Below are 17759 nucleotides of genomic sequence, written 5' to 3'. Positions count from 1 at the left end.
GGCCACTACACATCAATGAAAGAAGATAATCAGGGCAGTAAGCCGCATAGGGTGTGAGTGGGAAGACCCATCTGCAGATGCATTACACACAGGGGAGCTTCGAAAGGAGAAAGCATTCATAGAGGCTTAATTGGAGCTCTTGAAGGAGACGTGGATGAAATATGAATGCACAATATTATGCGATGGCTGGTCATATATGCGCCGAAGGAATGTTTACAATGTTTTGGTGTCTTCATGTAAAGGCACCATGTTCATTAAGGCCATCGATACCTCTGTAGGAGTCTAAAATGTGGTGTAGGTGGTGATAGATAATGGAAGCAATTGTGTGTTTATGAAACGTATGCTTGAGAAGTTTTCTAGCATAGTATGGACTCCATATGCATCCCATTCCCTTGACTTGCTTATTGAAGATGTTAGGCAAATATCTTGGGTGGATGACATTTTCAAGACGGCAACAAGTATGGTAAGATTTATGAAGAAGAGGCCATCCGTCACAAGCATGTTTCGAGTCAATAGCACACTTCAGCTATTGAAGCCCTCCACCACTAGATTTGCTTATATGTTTATTGTATTGGAGAGGTTGATATGGGTCCGTACAAATTTAATACAGACAATTGCGTGCCAAGAATGACTCACATGGAGTGAGAGAGAGTCTCCAAAGGCTCTTGCTTTTAGGTGCAATATTTTAAATGAGAGTTGGTGGGTTGAGACAAAGACATTGGTGAAAAGTATCCCTCCTATTTACACTGTATTATGTATCACTAATTTTGATAGTACTTTGGAGCTTCTATATGAGTATATGGATAAAATTGGTGAGGCCTTGCTTCGCAATAGCTTTTTGCTCCAAAATAAGTAAGTTTTGGTTTAACTTTTACACATGTAATTATTTAATATTAACAACTCCTTGATGATTGATCATTATTCTAACTTCTAAGTTTTTAACTTATTTTATCTATAGGGTCGATGAGATTCGTGCAGTGTGGAATGCACGATGGGATTGGTTCCATAAACCAATCCATGCTGTTGCACATATATTGCATCCCCTTTGGCGTAGCGAGGAGTAGCACATTGGTGAGGAGTTAGAGGAGGGCTTCATGGAGTACATGAGGCGCCTCACAGGGGATGATATAGATATGATGAGAAGAGTAGAGGATGATTTGTTAGCATTTCGTAATCATTCTCTTCATTTTAGCGGCTTCGAGAGACACAACTTCAATCTGTCTTGGTGGGAGAAGTACGACAATTGTGCTTCTACTTTGGTATGTGATTGGTGACTTTTATATTTTGAATCTTGATTATCTAATGCATTATACAACCTAGATATATTAGCAATTGCCAATTACTTAACCATTTGGGTCTTAAATTTGAATAGAAATGCATTGCCATTCGGGTCCTCTCGCAAGATTATAGTTCAGGGCCTACTGAGAGGAATTGGAGTGCATGGGTCCTCTTTCACACCAAAAAGAGAAACAAGCTCACAACTGCCCAGCTGGAGGGTTTAGTATTTTGCCATTGTAATCTTCAGCTTTTTGAGAGGACCGCTCTATCCCCTGAGCCTTTACAGGTAAATTGGTAATGATTAGTATTATGTATAATTAGCTTTTTAACCTTGAGTCCTTGACACTTGACATTGCTAATTTGCTTGGAAGTTGGATTGTAAATTGTGATATGTATGAAGATTGAACATATTGAATCTTCTCTCATATGATATATCTTTGTCTCGTTTACCTTTACAGGTGAATGTTGACAAGATTGATATAGAGAAGGTGCGTGACATTCCGCAAATACCACAAGAGTGGGATATCTACTTCATGTTCTATGAGGAGCTATCGGCACCGGTACATGAGACTTGTGCATAGAGGGGGGTTAGAGTGAGGGCCACACGTGGTTGTGCATCATAGGCAAAGTCAGAGTCGGAGTCTGAGGATGAGGCTGAGGCTGCTTCATCAGGGTCCTCGGAGTCGGATGAGGAGATGGTGCGCAGATCCTCAAAGTCCGGATGAGTCACGAGTCATGACTTATGATATATAAGAGTCAATTTAGCAGTGCAGAGTCCAGACTAGAGTTGCCAGTTGTTCATTGATGTTGATACTTATAGCCTCATTGGACTTTGAAGTTTTGACAGATTATTCACATGACATAGTTACATGTAACATTGTATCTTGATTCCACTTATTATGCATCTTGATTCTTGTTCCATTGTTCTTGATGCCAGTCTTCACTGCTCTTTAGATCTTTAGATCATAGATTATTCATGAGCCATAAATTCTAATTCATTTTGTTGCCTTAAGCTTTGAAAATTGAGTCTTAATTGTGTTAAGTTGTCTTAAGTTTCAACCATTGAGTCCTCAGTCTTGACTCCTCAATCTTCACTCATGAGTCGTGAGTCGTGACTTTTGTAACATGTAATGAATCATGATTTCAATCATATGACATAAAGACTCAAAGTTTTGTATGAAATTCGGGTACATGTTGTTGTCGGTATTGATATATTTACATAACCACATAATACTATATATTTTTTAGTATACAATCCGAAACACCGTTTCCCCGTTTTCAAAATTTAGTCAAAACTCCAAAACTCTGGTTTTTTCTGTTTCCGTTTTTTCCCGTTTCCGAAACTCCCCCGTACTATGCTGAGCACCTTTGGATGGAGGCTGTTAACACTTTGGCGTATATCCTCAACCGGTGTCCGTAACTGCGGCTCTTTCTCAGAAGACCCTATATGAGGCATTCTTTGACTCTCGGCCTATCATTTTCCACTTCAGAGTCTTCAAGTGTCGTGTCTACACACACACACACACACACACACACACACACACACACACACACACACACATATCCCCCCCTCCCTCCTCCTCCCCCCGCCCCCCCTTGATGATAAGATAGGCAGGCTTACTCCCCGGGCTGATCTTCTAATCTTTGTTGGATATTCCTCTGAAGCAAAAGTCTATTGTTTGTTTGATCCTCGGACAAATAAGGTGATCGTTCGGAGGGACGATGTTTTTTATGATAGAGGTATCATGCAGTTCTCTTATCGGATTTTAATCTGATTCATCCTTCCACATTATCAGAGATCATGCCTACTGAGCTTGGTCTACTTACCGCTCCTGACATTCTTGCAGATTCTTTTAGCTTCTAGGCCCCCTCCGTGAGACTCGTTACCTTGTTGATACTAGTAGGCCATGCGGATTCGAGAATCCTGGCATTGGATTCCACTCCGCAGGGACCTAGAAGATCTACCCGGCTTGCTTCTTAGGGATCATTTGTGTTGCTGTTTATAGCTGATTACATAGCGCATTTTGAGCTGGATACATGGCAGGAGGCTCTTCAGCACCCTCTATGGCGAGATGCTATGGAAAAGGATCTAGAGAGGATTGATTGAAATGAGACTTGGACATTGGTGGATTGCCCGAGCCACAAGAAAGTCATCGGGATAAAGTGGATTTTTAGGACCAAGCTTAAAGCTGATGGGACTTTAGACAAGTAAAAGGCTCGCCTTGTGGTGCAAGGGTTTTGACAATAGCATGGCATAGATTATGAAGAGACTTTTGCCCCTATTGCGTAGTTAACATCTTTTCGGTTACTTCTCGCACTAGCCACTCACTACGGTTGGCCGATATATCAAATGGATATCAAGAGTGCCTTCCTCAATGGTTATTTGGAGGAGGAAGTCCATGTGGAGTAGTCTCCAATTTTTTCTTCAGGGAACCCGAGGGATAAGGTAATCCGCTTGCAGAAAGCTCTTTATGGGCTGAAGCAAGCACCGTAGTCTTGGTTCCATACGATGGACGAGTTTTTACAGACTCATGAATATTATTCTACCCCTTATGACTCGAACTTATATGTTCGATCTATTGCAGAGGGGGTTAGCTATATCCTGCTATACGTTGACGACTTACTCATCCCAGGCTTAGATTCTACTGCCCTTGCAGACATCAAGACAAAGCTTAGTACTACTTTTGAGATGATAGACCTTGGTTTATTGTCTTATTTTTTGGGGATGGAGGTAGTTCGTTCTGGGGGATGCATTTTTGTGTCACAGTAGAAGTACGCACTTCAGCTAGTGGAACAACACATTTCGGATTAGACACAGCCAGTGGCCATGCCTCTTGATCCTACTATCCACTTGTCGTAGGGCACCCTAGGGCAGCCGTTCGATGCACATACCTATCACTCTGTTGTAGGAAGACTTCTTTGGTTCATTCACACTAGGCGAAATTTAGCTTACTCAATCAGTATTTCATAGCATCTAGGATGTCACATTGGATTGCATGTCTTCGTGTGTTGCGTTATTTACTGTGTATTTATTTTTATGGCCTGACGTATGGTTTTGGTTTATGTTTGAAGGGGTACACTAATTCTGATTGGATAGGAGATCCTGACACTTGGCGTTCCCATGGCGGCTACCTCTTTACCTTGGGTATGGCTTCCATTTCTTGGTTCAGCCATATAAGTAGGAGACGATGGCGACTTTCACGACCGAGGCTGAGTATAGGGCTCTCTTCGATGGCACCATCAAGGCCATCTACTTGAGGAGCTTACTGGCGGCACTTTTATTTTCTTGTTACTCTCCCACCGTTGTCTACTGCGACAACCAGAGTGCCATTGCCCTTGCGGGTAATCCAATCATCACCCCATGGAGGTGGCATGTGGGAGTCCACTTTCACTTTTTTAGAGAGTAGGTTGAGCTAGGCACTATCCGCTTAGAGTTTGTGCCTTCCTTAGATAATGCTGCAGACATCTTGATCAAAGTGGTCAATTGGCCGGTTATTTAGTACTTGCTATCTAGGATTGGCTTGGGTATACTCTCCTCTACTTCAGATTGACGGGGAGAGGGTGCTTTCGTTTTGCTTTCCCTTCTAGCTTGAGAGGGGGTGGCTTCTTCTCTTGATAGTAATAGTGATGATGCTTACAGTTTTTTTAAGACATTTATTTATTCTTTTGTATTGTATTATGGACATTTGTAACTTTATCCGCACTGTTAGGATAATATGATTGTTAAAGGGTGCTTGGACCAGTGAACAATTCCTCTACGAGGGTACTGTCCAAGTCGCACTGTTGTATTACGTTTTGCATGAGCATGACATCTTGCATCTCCCTTTGCATTACTCCATGCATTAGCATTCTGTTCGTGTATACATGCATTTGTGTGCATTTATCCCTTTTCGGTCTTTTGGAGTGGCCAATTCTAGATCCACCATATTCGTGGCATTGCACATGGCAGTCTTTCCTTAGTTTGCTTGCTTGCTTTGCTTGTCTTGCTTGCTTCACATATTTACTATACCCACATCTTAGCCATTTTTCTTCTTCATCGACACCTAGTAATGATAGGGATAGTATGCTTGTTTTGTGAAGGTCTTGGGTCTGACCATTCCTTATTACTCTCCCATATTGGGGCACGGATACTCAATAGGACGAAAACTGATTTGCAACCCTCATTTAATGCTAAATCTATCAATTCTAAAAAGCCCTAAGAAAAGAAAAAAAAAAGTCCATAGCTGATTTCATCTGTCTTTGTAGGGCTTGGTAGGCCATTGGGCAGCTGATGAGCATCCTTCGTCTGATGCCATGTCCTCTCTGGGGTGATTACTTGGGCTCCCTTGGTAAGATAACTATTGCTTTTGTAGTCTTAGTAGGCCAGTGGGCAGCCGATGCACACCCTTTGTTCGATGCTTTGGCTGCTTTGGGGTGGGACGCCTTGGGGTAAAATATAATGAAAAAGGGCTTGGCCGGCCTTCCTTCTCGTAGTACCGTTGTTGAGCTTGAGAGGGGGTATTGAGATAAAAAATGCATTAGCTTTTCTAAAACAGTCCCAAAACATGCTTAATTAATGAAGAAACTTTGTTTATTTAAAAGAAATGCGTTGCTAGAGTATGTTTGTGTCCCATAAGTACAAATCCACTTAGGAGGGCCTAAACTTTCTATAAATAAGTATGCTGCCCTCCATACAGCCCTCAATCTCGTTTTTGCAGGTTTTAGGTGTCTTCAGCTTGCTGCCCATACTCCTTTTGCGGACGACATCGTAGTCTCAACTATCCCTTGCTGTCATCTATAGTCTAGCGCCAATTTCAGCCTTCCACCTGCAGTTTGCAGCTGTTTATAGCGGAGCGACTGTTAGTGATCACTTTTCATTGAGAAAATAATCTCGTTTTTACAGATTTTAGATATTTCAGCTTGTTGCCCACACCCCGGACGTGGAGGGCATCATGGTCCAAGTTGGCCATTGCTGTCTATAACAGTCTGGCATCTATTTCTAGCCTACCACACATTGTTCGGAGTTGATTTCAGCATAGTGACTGTTGCTGCTGTTTTTTCTTGCGTTTTTAGTCTTTCTCTCTCCTGCATTGTCATCTGCATAAGATTCAGCCTTCCTTGGCTGCGTTTGCTAGTGTTCGATATCCGGAGGCTGCCTTGCTGTGATACATGAGTTCGAGGTTTAGTGTTTATTCACTGCATAGTGTGTTTACTGCATGAGCATTGTATATTCAGCAATCATATCATTTCATTTATTCATTGTGTTCATTGTCTTTGAGTTACCCTAACCCTAAATGTGTTCTTTTATCAGTATGTGCTTTATCATAAGATTGTTATTTGTGTTTCTGTGTTAGGGTATTTCTTTACACGTCAGCAGTAGGAAGGAGCTGCCAACAGTCTGGTTGAGCTGCCAACAATAGAGAACAATCGCTAGCAATCTGGCTGAGCCACTAGTAGTATGGAGAAGCCGCCAACAGTAGAAAACAGCCGCCAGCAGTTTGGCTGAGTCACCAGCAGGGAGGAACCGCTAGTAGTGTGGCTGAGTCACCAGCAGCAGAGAACAACTGCCAATAGTAGAGAACAACCGGTAGCAGCAAGGAGGAGCCACGAGTTGACTGGGAGGTGGAGGCGGCAGCAACAACCCTAAATGTAGGCTAGGAAACAATAAACGCAGGAGGGAACAACCGCTAGTTAGGATGTTGATGCAACAGAAGAAGAAAAATGAATGTTGAACCAGCTTCCGGTCTTTGCCTTCACTGGAGTGGAGGATCTTTGCCACTGTTTGAGTAAATCCAGCTCTGATACCATGTCAAAAGACGGCGTACCAGTGAGACAGTAGGGTTTGCGGGGAGGAACACAGAGTGAACTCGACAAACATGGAGAAGAGAAGAGAAGAGAAAAGAAACTTTGATGAATGGAATGATGAAGTTCTGAATCATGGAGTGAATGTGATACAAGGGAACAAGGGTGCAGTAGCACAAGGAAGATGATGAAGACAACCACAAACCCTGAACCGGAATGCCCTCTTGAAGGGGTGTGAGGGTAGTGGAGAGGCTGGAGAGAAGAGGTGACAGATTGAATGAATCAACCGTATTGAATGAGTGACAGAGGGAGTCTATAAATACTCAAGAGATTGTCTAGGGCGGCGCGTGGAGGGAGGGCGCCGGCTATCTAGGGTGTTGCTCCATTGTGGGCACCCAATCCCTTTTTGGGGCTGTCCATTGTGAAACCCTAAACACAAAACACGAAACCCTAAACGTAGAACGCGAAACTGTGGTTGAAAGGTTTCTCAACACTTAGATCCTTGGAATGAGTGGCCCAAGGAACTATTGAATACAATTGATGGTTGAACAAAGAGAGGATATGGGCCCTAGAACAACATATACTCCAAGGATAATCTGATCTACAATGCACTCTTCAATAGGTGGTCTTGAGAAGAACAACAATCATCTTCTTCACAGTAAAGGTAAAGGCTCTTGCAATGTATTTGCGAGCATAGCACACTTGAGTTAAAGTTAAAGAAGCCTTCTTTAATTCAATTTGCTTTTATGTGATCGGTCTTGGAGCACCTTTATGAGACACAGTTCGCCTTTTGCTAGATAGTGATGTGCACTCTATGGAACGAGTAGGATGAGCACTAGATAGAGAAGCCCAAAGCCATGCAATGCCTGTGTCTCAATGAACAATTTTGGTAGAAGGTCCATGTCATTGTGATTGTAGTGACTCCCTTTTTATCATCAACTTAAAGATATCTATATTCACCTAGACAATGCATATAAAGATTGTAAATACTAAATTGTAAAGTATATAGTTGAAAATGACAAGTTTAAACTAGTCTTATTATTTTACATTTATAAATTATGACTTATGACTAAGTGCTTACTTGCTTTGGAGTACCCATGCTAAGCATGGCCCTCATCATGCGTAAGTTAGTGCGGTAATAGACTAGCCGCTCTACTTGTCATGTGCTTAGTTGACTGTGAATCTTTGTTTGTATGAGAGAACATGCACTTTAGTTTCTCTCATATATGTCCGAAGAGCAATCTTGGGCGAGGAATCTCATGGCCAAGTGTTTACTTGCTTTGGACTACCCATGCTAAGCATGGCCCTTATTGTGTGTAAGTTAGTGCAGCAATAGACTAGCTGCTCTACTTGTTATGCTTAGTTGATTGCGAATCTTTTTTTGTATGAGAGAATAGGCACTTCAATTTCTCTCAAATATACTTGAAGAGCAATCTTGGGTGAGGAATCTCATGGCCAAGGGCAGAAGAGTTTCCAACATGTATCCAAAATTTTGCCACCAAAAGAGAGGGTTCACAAGTGATTTATGCCCTTTCTATTCTTTTTGTTATGGGAGCTCTGAGCCATTGTGATGTTGTATTAGGAGTATCCTAGCATACAAAAGTAAATCCAACCATTGATTGGAATTGAAATAAACTTAGGTTTCCTTTGAAAGGTAAAAATATATCTTTTGATGTGGGAATTGAAGGAAATTCTATTCCCATAGTACCCAATGCACAAATTTCAAAAGCATTGAAAAAATCTATTTCTTCATACTTGAATTTTTATCAAGGATTTTAATAGAGAGTGTGGAGCTGAAGAGTCCACCTTGGGCATGGACTAGGAGCAAATCAAATTTCTAAAGGCATATGAAGATTGCTTTATTGATACTTTACCTAATGAGTTGCCACTAGGGAGGCCAAAGATCAACAACTTGATCTCATTTCCTAGAGCTCACCTCTAAACAAGTCACCTTATTGTGTAAGCCCAACATGACAAAAAGAGGTTATGAATCAAGTAAATGAGCTATTGGAGAAAAGTCTGATAAGACCTAGTTCCTTATCTTTTTGCTCTCTAGTTCTTTTAGTGCAGAAGAAAGAAAGATCTTGGCGCATGTTAGTGGACTATAGGGCCCTTAACAAATTACTATCACGAACATGTTTCCCATGCCAAGGATTGATATCTTGGATAGATTGGATGGATAAAAAATATTCGTCTAGATTGACTTGAAGAGTGGCTACCATCAGATAAGGATTGCTTTTGAATCTAGACATACCATATGTGTGGAAACAAGTTGGAGCAACAACTCAAAATGCACTCGCTAAAGTAGAAGGCAACAAGTGTGAACATACTATGTGGAAACAAGCTTGAGCAACAACTTGAAATGCACTAGCTAAAGTAGAAGGCAGCTAGTGTGAACATAGTCCTTAACAGTCTAAAACTGAAATGCATACTAATGAATGGGCTGGAAACAATTAGAGCTTCTTCATCTATGTCAAACTTTGACAGAGCTCACAACTAGGAGATGACCAGGGCAAATTGAAATAGGCTAACTCCCCTTGTTAGATCATGGGGAGTGTCTAAAGGCATAACCACCTTATATGATGAAGCATAGAAGCTTGAGACAATGGTTCCTTGAAGAGATTTGCTACATTGTCCTTTGTGGGATAGTAGACCATTTCTAGCTTGGAATACATGATCCGCTCCTGGACATAATGGTACTGAACCTTAATGTGCTTCGTGTGGGCATGAAACATGAGGTTCTTTGCTAGAGCCAAGGCACTCTGGTTATCCATGTGTAGCTTTGTGGGTCTTGTTTGTGGAAAGCTAATCTTTGCCAATATTCGGTGGAGCCAAACTACCTCTTGAGTTATAGAGTAGAGGACATAATACTCAGCCTTTGTAGAAGATAAGGCTGTGGTAGGCTGCTGCTTGTTGTCATGAGATAGCTGTTGATCTAAGGAAGAAAGCAAAGCTTGTTGAGTCATTGCAACTTGCTGAAGTGGCTCTCTCTTTGTGCATGATCTTTGAGGATGTGGTCCCTTAATAGAATAAGACGTGCAAAGCGGCTCTTCAATGAAATTGCAAAGGTATCTTCATGAAAGGTGCCACGATATAGGAGATGTTTGACCTCGTATAAATGATCCAGATAAAATATCCAACAAGGCACATGTAACTAGTGGCATCTGGGAAGGGGATCACTTGACGTTACGTTGATCCATACCAAACTTCGAAAGAAGCTTACCCTATGCCATCTAGATAGATCTCCAATTTGAGGAAAGAAATGGAGGATGCCTAAATTAGTCATGTTGTTGAACTCCTAGCACAGGATCTCAGCACATGATTCACCTCCTGCAAGTGGTTGTTTGTAATGATTAAATCATGCACATAAAGAATGATGGAGGCACAAAGCTGACCCTTGCATCAATAGTAAAGGTTGGGTTCATAGTTTGATTGTTAGAAGCCACACTGAAGGAAAAACTGTTCAATACTGTGGTATTAGGCCCTAGGAGCTTACTTTAGGATATAGAGTACCTTGTTTTTTGGAGAAAAGCTTGAAATTTGAAAGATGCCACAAGGTTGTACCCAAGGTTTGAACTAATGCACCCATGTACACATCCACACGCTCAAACTACTTGAGCTACAACCTTGTTGGCATAGAATATCTTTTGTAAGTGATAACACGGTCTTGTTGAGTGAAGAAATGCATTAGAAACTTCAAAAAATTAATTAGTCATTTAAAAAAGCTACAATAAGTTACCAAAATTTACATTAAATCACCAAACTTTCCTAGAGTGTTTGTGTTGTCAGAATGCAGCGGTGCGGAAGCGTAGGACTGAGAGAGAGAGAACGCAGAGAGAGAAGGGAGAGAAAGAGACAGTGTACAATGAAGATTTGCTGTATAAAGAATGCTGAATACAAAGATATACACGGGCGCAGTGCGCTGGACTGCGTGTCTCCACCTCGACGATGCAACCTGCTGTCCACCTCGAAGTCAGCTGCAGTCTGCACTGTCTGCTGTTTGAAATCTGTGAACAGAGACAGAAAACTGCACAGCACCGGTCTGTAATCTGCGACAGAGAAGAGTGGACAGACTGCTGGAAACGTCGGCAATATATAGCCGGAAAACTGCCTGAAATGGGGCACCAGAAATAGGGCGCAGCCTGGAGTAAGTCGGCTGCAGGCAGTCGGACTGCCACGTGGCAGTCCGACTGTGCAGCAGCCTGCTGGTCCGACTGTGCAGGCCTGCCTGCCCACCAAACAGGCTATGATCTCTAACACCCCCTCTCAGAGACTGGGGCAGGGCAGAAGCCTGAGGGATCTGGAATGTTGCCGAAGTAGAGCCTGAGGAAGAGCCTTCGTAAACAAATCCGCAAGATTATCCTCCGTCTTGCAATACTCCACAGTGATGGTCTCATCCAGAAGGTTTTATTGGATGAAATGGTACTGAATCTCAATGTGCTTCGTCCGGGCATGAAAAACAGGGTTCCTCGCCAAGGCAATGCAACTCTCATTGTCACATCGCAGCAATGTAGGACGAGTCTGGGGGCACCCAAGCTCCTCCAACAATCTCCGAAACCACACAACCTCGCATGTGGTGGAAGACGCGGCCCGATACTCCGCCTCAGTAGACGAAAGGGCTACCGTGGGCTGCTTCTTGCTACTCCATGAAATAACACCTGCACCCAAAGTAAAGCAGTAACCTGTTGTAGACCGCTTGTGGTCCACGTCATCGGCCCAATCCGAGTCGCTCCAACCTGCAAGTACGAGATCTGACCCATCTGTCCCTGCGGGGTAATGAATCCCCAAATCAGACGTCCCCCTTAGATACCGAAGTATCCTCTGAGCAGCCTGCCAATGCACCGTCTTAGGTTCACTCATGAACCCTGCCAAGAGCCCAACAGCAAAACATAGATCAACCCTCGTGTTGAGAAGCCAAATCAAGGACCCTATCAACTGTCGATAGCGGGACGCATCCGCCAAAGGAGAAGCTGAATGGGAAGTGGGCTTCCAGTTCGGATCCATAGGAGTAGAGAGGGCCGACAATCTTCCATCTCAAAAGACACCAAGAGCTCCTGTACATATCTCTGTTGGGAGAGAAAGATCCCCCTCTGAGACTGATAAATCTCATGGCCTAAAAAGAAATGGAGTAGCCCCAAATCCGTCATCTCGAACGTCCGATGTAAAGCTGACTTTGTCTCCTGGACCTGCTGTGCATCATCACTTGTGACAATCAAATCATCAACATATAATACAAACAGCACACAACCATCCTCGGAAGTGTGAACATACAGCTGCGGATCGGCCTTGGACCGCCGATATCCCAACTGAGTCTGGAGAAACGAATCAATCTTCTCGTTCCAAGCTCGCGGGGCCTGCTTGAGACCATACGGGGCCTTCTTCAACCTGTAGACTTTCCCATCTGAAGAACCAAAGCCAGGAGACTGCTCAACGTAGATCTCCTCCTTCAACTCACCATTCAGAAAGGCCGACTTCACATCCAACTGATAAACAGGCCATCTCCTATGGCCAGCCAAAGCAAGAACAGCTCTAATGGTTGCCATACGAGCTGTGGGGGCAAAGGTGTCATGACAGTCAATCCCTGGGCGTTGGGCAAAACCCTTAGCAACAAGGCGAGCCTTGTGCTTATCCAAAGTACCATCACTGAGATATTTGGTCTTGAAGACCCACTTGACTCCAATCACCTTCTTCTTCGGGGGGCGTGGCACAAGTGACCAAGTGCCATTCCTCTCAATAGCCTCCAACTCAGCTTCCATAGCTTTCTTCCATGGGGCGGACTGTAAAGCCTCCTTCACGGATGTGGGCTCTCGATCCTGCATAACACGGGACATCAAACAATAATTGGAGCAAATAAGCTCCGAAGAATGCGCCTGGTGCCTCCGTGACCGCCGCGGACCATCCTGCGGTCCCCACTCCTCAGGAACCCCCTCGATCCCTGAATCACGGAGTGTGTCACGGGCCCAGCGAGGAGGAGGCCGAACCTCCCCTCGTCGTTCTCCATCAGTAGAAGACTCTGGAATGTCCACCGGTGGTAACTCCTCAGAAGGGTCCGGTGGAACAGTAGACTCTGTGTCAGAAACAGAATCATAATCAAAAGGCACAGGCTCCAGTGGAACTGTAGAAGGAGCCAAACTCTCCCCTGGATCTCCAAGAACGGGATGCTCATCACCCGTTGAAGAAGCCGGAACCTCCACAAACCGCACATCACGGCTAGTATATACATCCCGCTTGACGGGATCATACAGTCGGTAGCCTTGGGACTGGGAGCTGTAGCCAACAAATACCTGTTTGCGGGAAGCCGCTTCAAATTTATCACGGTGAGCCTTGGGAATGTGAACATAGGCATCACACCCAAAGACTCGAAAGTAAGAAACATGTGGCTTCGTCCCAAAATAAGCCTCAAATGGAGTCATCCCTTCCACGGCCGAAGTAGGGGATCGATTAAGGATGTGGACTGCAGTAGCCACAGCCTCGGCCCACAGAACCTGTGGGGTCTGTCGGTGCTCCATCATGGTGCACGCCATCTCGATCACACTACGGTTCTTCCGTTCTAGAATACCATTTTCTTGAGGAGTATTGGTATTGGCAAACTCCTGGTGAATTCCTCTATCTGCACAAAACCGAGCAAATTCATTAGACACAAATTCACCTCCCTTGTCGGATCGCAAGGTCTTCAACTTCCGGCCTGATCGGTTCTCCTCAAAGAGAAGCCAATCCTTGAAGTGCGAGAAAGCTTCTGACTTTAGTGCCAAAAAGTAGGCCCATGTCATCCTGCTATAATCATCCACGATCAGCATGAAGTACGAGCTCCCACGCAGGGACTCATTCTGCATAGGCCCACATAGATCCGTAGATACTAACTCCATCGGTGAAGTAGACCGCCGCGAAGCGGTGTGGGGAATGGCATCTCTATGCTGCTTCCCCCGTATGCAGGAGACACATGGTTGCTGGCTCACCACTATATCCGGCAACCCTCGAACAAGCTGTCCACGTGACGCCTTCTGAAGATAGTCATAGTTCAGGTGACCAAACCGAGCATGCCATAACTCAGACTGTGACTGTGAGGTAAGAAGAAGAGTAGAGAGGGCAGTGGAAGACTTCAGTTTGTAAATGCCGTTCTCCTCATATCCAGATGATAGAACCTTCCTCGATTCACGATCAAGGACTCGCACAGTAGAACTGTCAAATTCCACCAAAAGACCAAGGGAGCAAATCTTATGAACTGAAAGGAGATGGTACCCTAATCCTGGTACATGCAAAACCTCTGAGGTATGGGTGCCACCTCGTCCATCCGGAATAAGCTGCATCTTACCCCCACCTGCAACAGAAACTGAAGAGCTGTCTCCAATGAGAACCTGCCCACGCGAAGGTCGCAGCTGGGCAACACCATCTGATGAAGGAGTCATGTGTCGTGAGGCACCACTATCAACAATCCACTCTCGAGCTTGGGGAGCCGTCATCGCAGCATCAGAAGCATTCGGTGAAGCGTCCTCAATGACAACTAAATGTAGAAATGCAGCTGATGAGGGTGCAGCCACCGCTCCAGAATCCTTGGTTTCCTTCTTCTTGGTGTCCTTCGAGTCTTTGTCAGGGCAATCCTTCTTCCAATGGCCAGTCTTTCCACAAATATGACATGTGGAGTCTTTGTCCTTGTCCTTCTCCTTGTCCTTCTTGGACTTGTTATCCCCCTTCTTCTTCTTTTGGTCCTTCCCCCTCTTCTGAGAGGCTTGACCTGTCAACGCCTCTGACTTGGAAGCATTCTGTTCCTTTAACTGTTCCTCTTGGTCAAAGACCATAGGAACCAATTCTTCCCACCGAAGAGTAGACTCTCGCCCTGAAGCAATAAGGGCAGAGTAAAATGTACCGAATCGTGGCGGCAACTGGGACAATAGTGTGATCGCCATGTCTTCGGAGGAAATCGGCTTCCCCGCATTCTGAACCTGCATCTGTAGCTGCCTTAGCTTGTTAATGTGTTCCCTTAGCGAAGAAGACTTATTGACGGACAAGGTCCGCATTTGTACCTCCAAAGAAACCCTCTTCATGAGGGTCATCCGATTGTACATTTGATCAAGCTCCAGCCATATCTCACGAGCCACCGTCAAGTGCTCGATGTGAGCGATCACGGCTGTAGTGCATGATAGAAAGAGAAAGGATCGAATCCTGGCATTCAGTTTGTCCCAATGAGACTGGGCCCTGGCCAACTCCGCACGAGCATCGAAAGAGAGTTTGGACTCATCTCTTACCGAAGGCCGGTCAATCTCCTCCTGTACCAACTCCGCCAAATCATAGGACTCAAGGATGGCCAACATCATAACGCGCCAAATGCGGTAGTTGTCGCCGTCGAGCTTCTGATCTGTAGGAAGAGCCGGTAGGACAGGTACCTTCCGGTCCATTATCGCCTGGAATTCCAAGTCCATCTCTGTAGACATCTTCACCTGCAATGCCTTCTCAAACGCAAAAGCAGCCCCCTCTGACTGGGTAAACTCAGCCTGCTAAGGCTCTTCCGCGTCCCAAAGCTTCTTCACCCGCCGGAGGCGATGAAAAAGCAAAACCTGCACTTTTAGGTTGAAAACTCAAACTTCCTCCGCGTCAAACAGCAGTAAACAGCAGCAAATCCACCACCTGTACTCCTTTCCTGTGCGCCCACACTCGTTTCAGCCTTGTTCCAAGGCGCAGCCCTCCTGTCTGCCCTTAAACGCAAAAAACGCAAATTTGTGTCGCGATGGAAACTCCTCTTCAGGTTGATTCTGCGCTCAGTCAGCCCTCAAACACTGCTCTGATACCATGTCAGAGTGCAGCGGTGCGGAAGCGTAGGACTGAGAGAGAGAGAACGCAGAGAGAGAAGGGAGAGAAAGAGACAGTGTACAATGAAGATCTGCTGTATAAAGAATGCTGAATACAAAGATATACACGGGCGCAGTGCGCTGGACTGCGTGTCTCCACCTCGACGATGCGACCTGCTGTCCACCTTGAAGTCAGCTGCAGTCTGCACTGTCTGCTGTCTGAAATCTGTGAACAGAGACAGAAAACTGCACAGCACCGGTCTGTAATCTGCGACAGAGAAGAGTGGACAGACTGCTGGAAACGTCGGCAATATATAGCCAAAAAACTGCCTGAAATGGGGCGCCAGAAATAGGGCGCAGCCTGGAGTAAGTCGGCTGCAGGCAGTCGGACTGCCACGTGGCAGTCCGACTGCACAGTCCGACTGTGCAGCAGCCTGCTGGTCCGACTGTGCAGGCCTGCCTGCCCACCAAACAGGCTATGATCTCTAACATGTGTCCCATAACCCGAAACCCTAATACTCCTCCATTGGTGGATACCTCAGTTTATGGTTCAGCCAACCATTGCCTAGCTCTTGTCTACCAGCCATGGCACTTGTATATGGTACATTTATAGCAGGCGGACTGTTTTCAGCCCATTAAGAGCAGTCTTCAGCTGTTGCCAGCTTCTAGAGGCTGCGTTTTACTCTGTAGGTCATCTTTGGGCAGCTGACGTCAGCACTCCAATTGTCAACAACATCTGTAGAGGGTACATCAGGCTGTGTTTTTAGCATAGAGCTACCGCTTGCATCGTCTTGTCCCTCTTTTGCCTAGTGCCTTTCTTTGAGAGCTGGCTGCTGTGATTTGGGGTATGTTTTGAGCATGATACACTCTCCAGTTCATCTTTCCCCAAGTCCTTTAGAGACGTGGGTGTGCGAGGCTTTGTATTCACTCTTGCATAGTGTGTCTACTACATTGAGCATCGCATTCATTCATTATTCATTCTTCAATGTTCATTGTTGTTGAGTTACCCTTCACCTTTGTGTTCTTCCATTATCACTTTGTGTTTTATCGTATCTTTGATGCTCGAGTATTTTTTTATATGGTATCAGAGCTAGGTATTCTTTGAAGAGACCTAAGCCTTGATGTGAAAGATTGACATCTAAGATGAAGAACTTTTAAGGATGGCCTCAAACTCTTCTACATCACTTCAATCTCCCAATTCACTCCTAGAGATTTCATGAATGAGGAGAAACATTTGACTACCATGGATCTTATCAATTCCATAAGATTTCATAGACCGAATATGATTTAATCCACATGCATTGAGCCCAACAAGCTATTGAAGATAAAATTGATTATCTTCCTTCATATTTTTTATACAAACTAGATAAACTTGTAGGAATGATAGAACCTTCATTTGGGACTAGCCATCGTATTGGAGAAAGAGATACGGAGTATATACCTTTACTCTCTATCCGTCCTACCACTTTGATGTCAAATTCATAAGCTTATACTTCTATTTTCGCTCCTTATATTTTTAATTCCGTGGAAGTTTTTGGTAATATTTAAGGAGGTGTTAGAATGATTGTTAGCTCATGTGTGAGTTTGTGCATCCATGTCAATTATCATTATTTTAGGCATTATTGTAGTGATTTCTGGCCGACCAGCTGCTGTATTAGGCATATTCATAGCCTATTTATAGTGGGGCTGCTGTTGTTGCCGCTGCTACTGCTGTTGCTCCTCCTCCTCTTGAATCATCATAATCATTCATCAGGTGGACTTCCCATTGGAAAGAGGAGCTGGTGCTAGTGCCCACGCAGCTAGTGACTCATCGTTGTATTTGACAATCTCGTGTTTGGTATATGGATTCCATTTCCCAAGCACATCTTCGAGTTCTCTTCTTCGTAGTGTTATTCTATTTTCTTTCTCGTGTCTTGT

General features: G+C 44.5%; 2 protein-coding genes across 3 annotated transcripts in view; both read left to right on the top strand.

Moving 5' to 3' along the window:
• The window catches only part of LOC148038697 (transducin family protein / WD-40 repeat family protein), a 137299-nt gene that overhangs the window by 16757 nt on the left and 102783 nt on the right, over window positions 1–17759 (top strand). The window lies entirely within an intron of this gene.
• On the top strand, window positions 992–2200 carry LOC148038698 (uncharacterized). Its single transcript, XM_087674391.1, has 3 exons — window positions 992–1259; window positions 1373–1564; window positions 1737–2200. Exons 1-3 carry the CDS (start codon window positions 1095–1097, stop codon window positions 1857–1859), a joined length of 480 nt encoding a protein of 159 aa, XP_087530517.1. The 5' UTR covers window positions 992–1094; the 3' UTR covers window positions 1860–2200.

This window comes from Lygodium microphyllum, chromosome 3, assembly GCF_053477565.2.
Source record: "Lygodium microphyllum isolate KBCC chromosome 3, Lygodium_microphyllum_v1.1.10, whole genome shotgun sequence".
NCBI classification, from domain to species: domain Eukaryota; kingdom Viridiplantae; phylum Streptophyta; class Polypodiopsida; order Schizaeales; family Lygodiaceae; genus Lygodium; species Lygodium microphyllum.
Note: the sequence above shows the minus strand (reverse complement) of the source record. Positions and strands in the feature narration are given on the sequence as shown.

Coding starts and splice junctions, on each gene's coding strand:
- LOC148038698 (XM_087674391.1), top strand. CDS start 1,095: ATGGAGTACATGAGGCGCCTCACAGGGGATGATATAGATATGATGAGA. Junction 1,260..1,372: donor ACAATTGTGCTTCTACTTTG/GTATGTGATTGG, acceptor AAATTTGAATAG/AAATGCATTGCCATTCGGGT. Junction 1,565..1,736: donor TATCCCCTGAGCCTTTACAG/GTAAATTGGTAA, acceptor TTACCTTTACAG/GTGAATGTTGACAAGATTGA.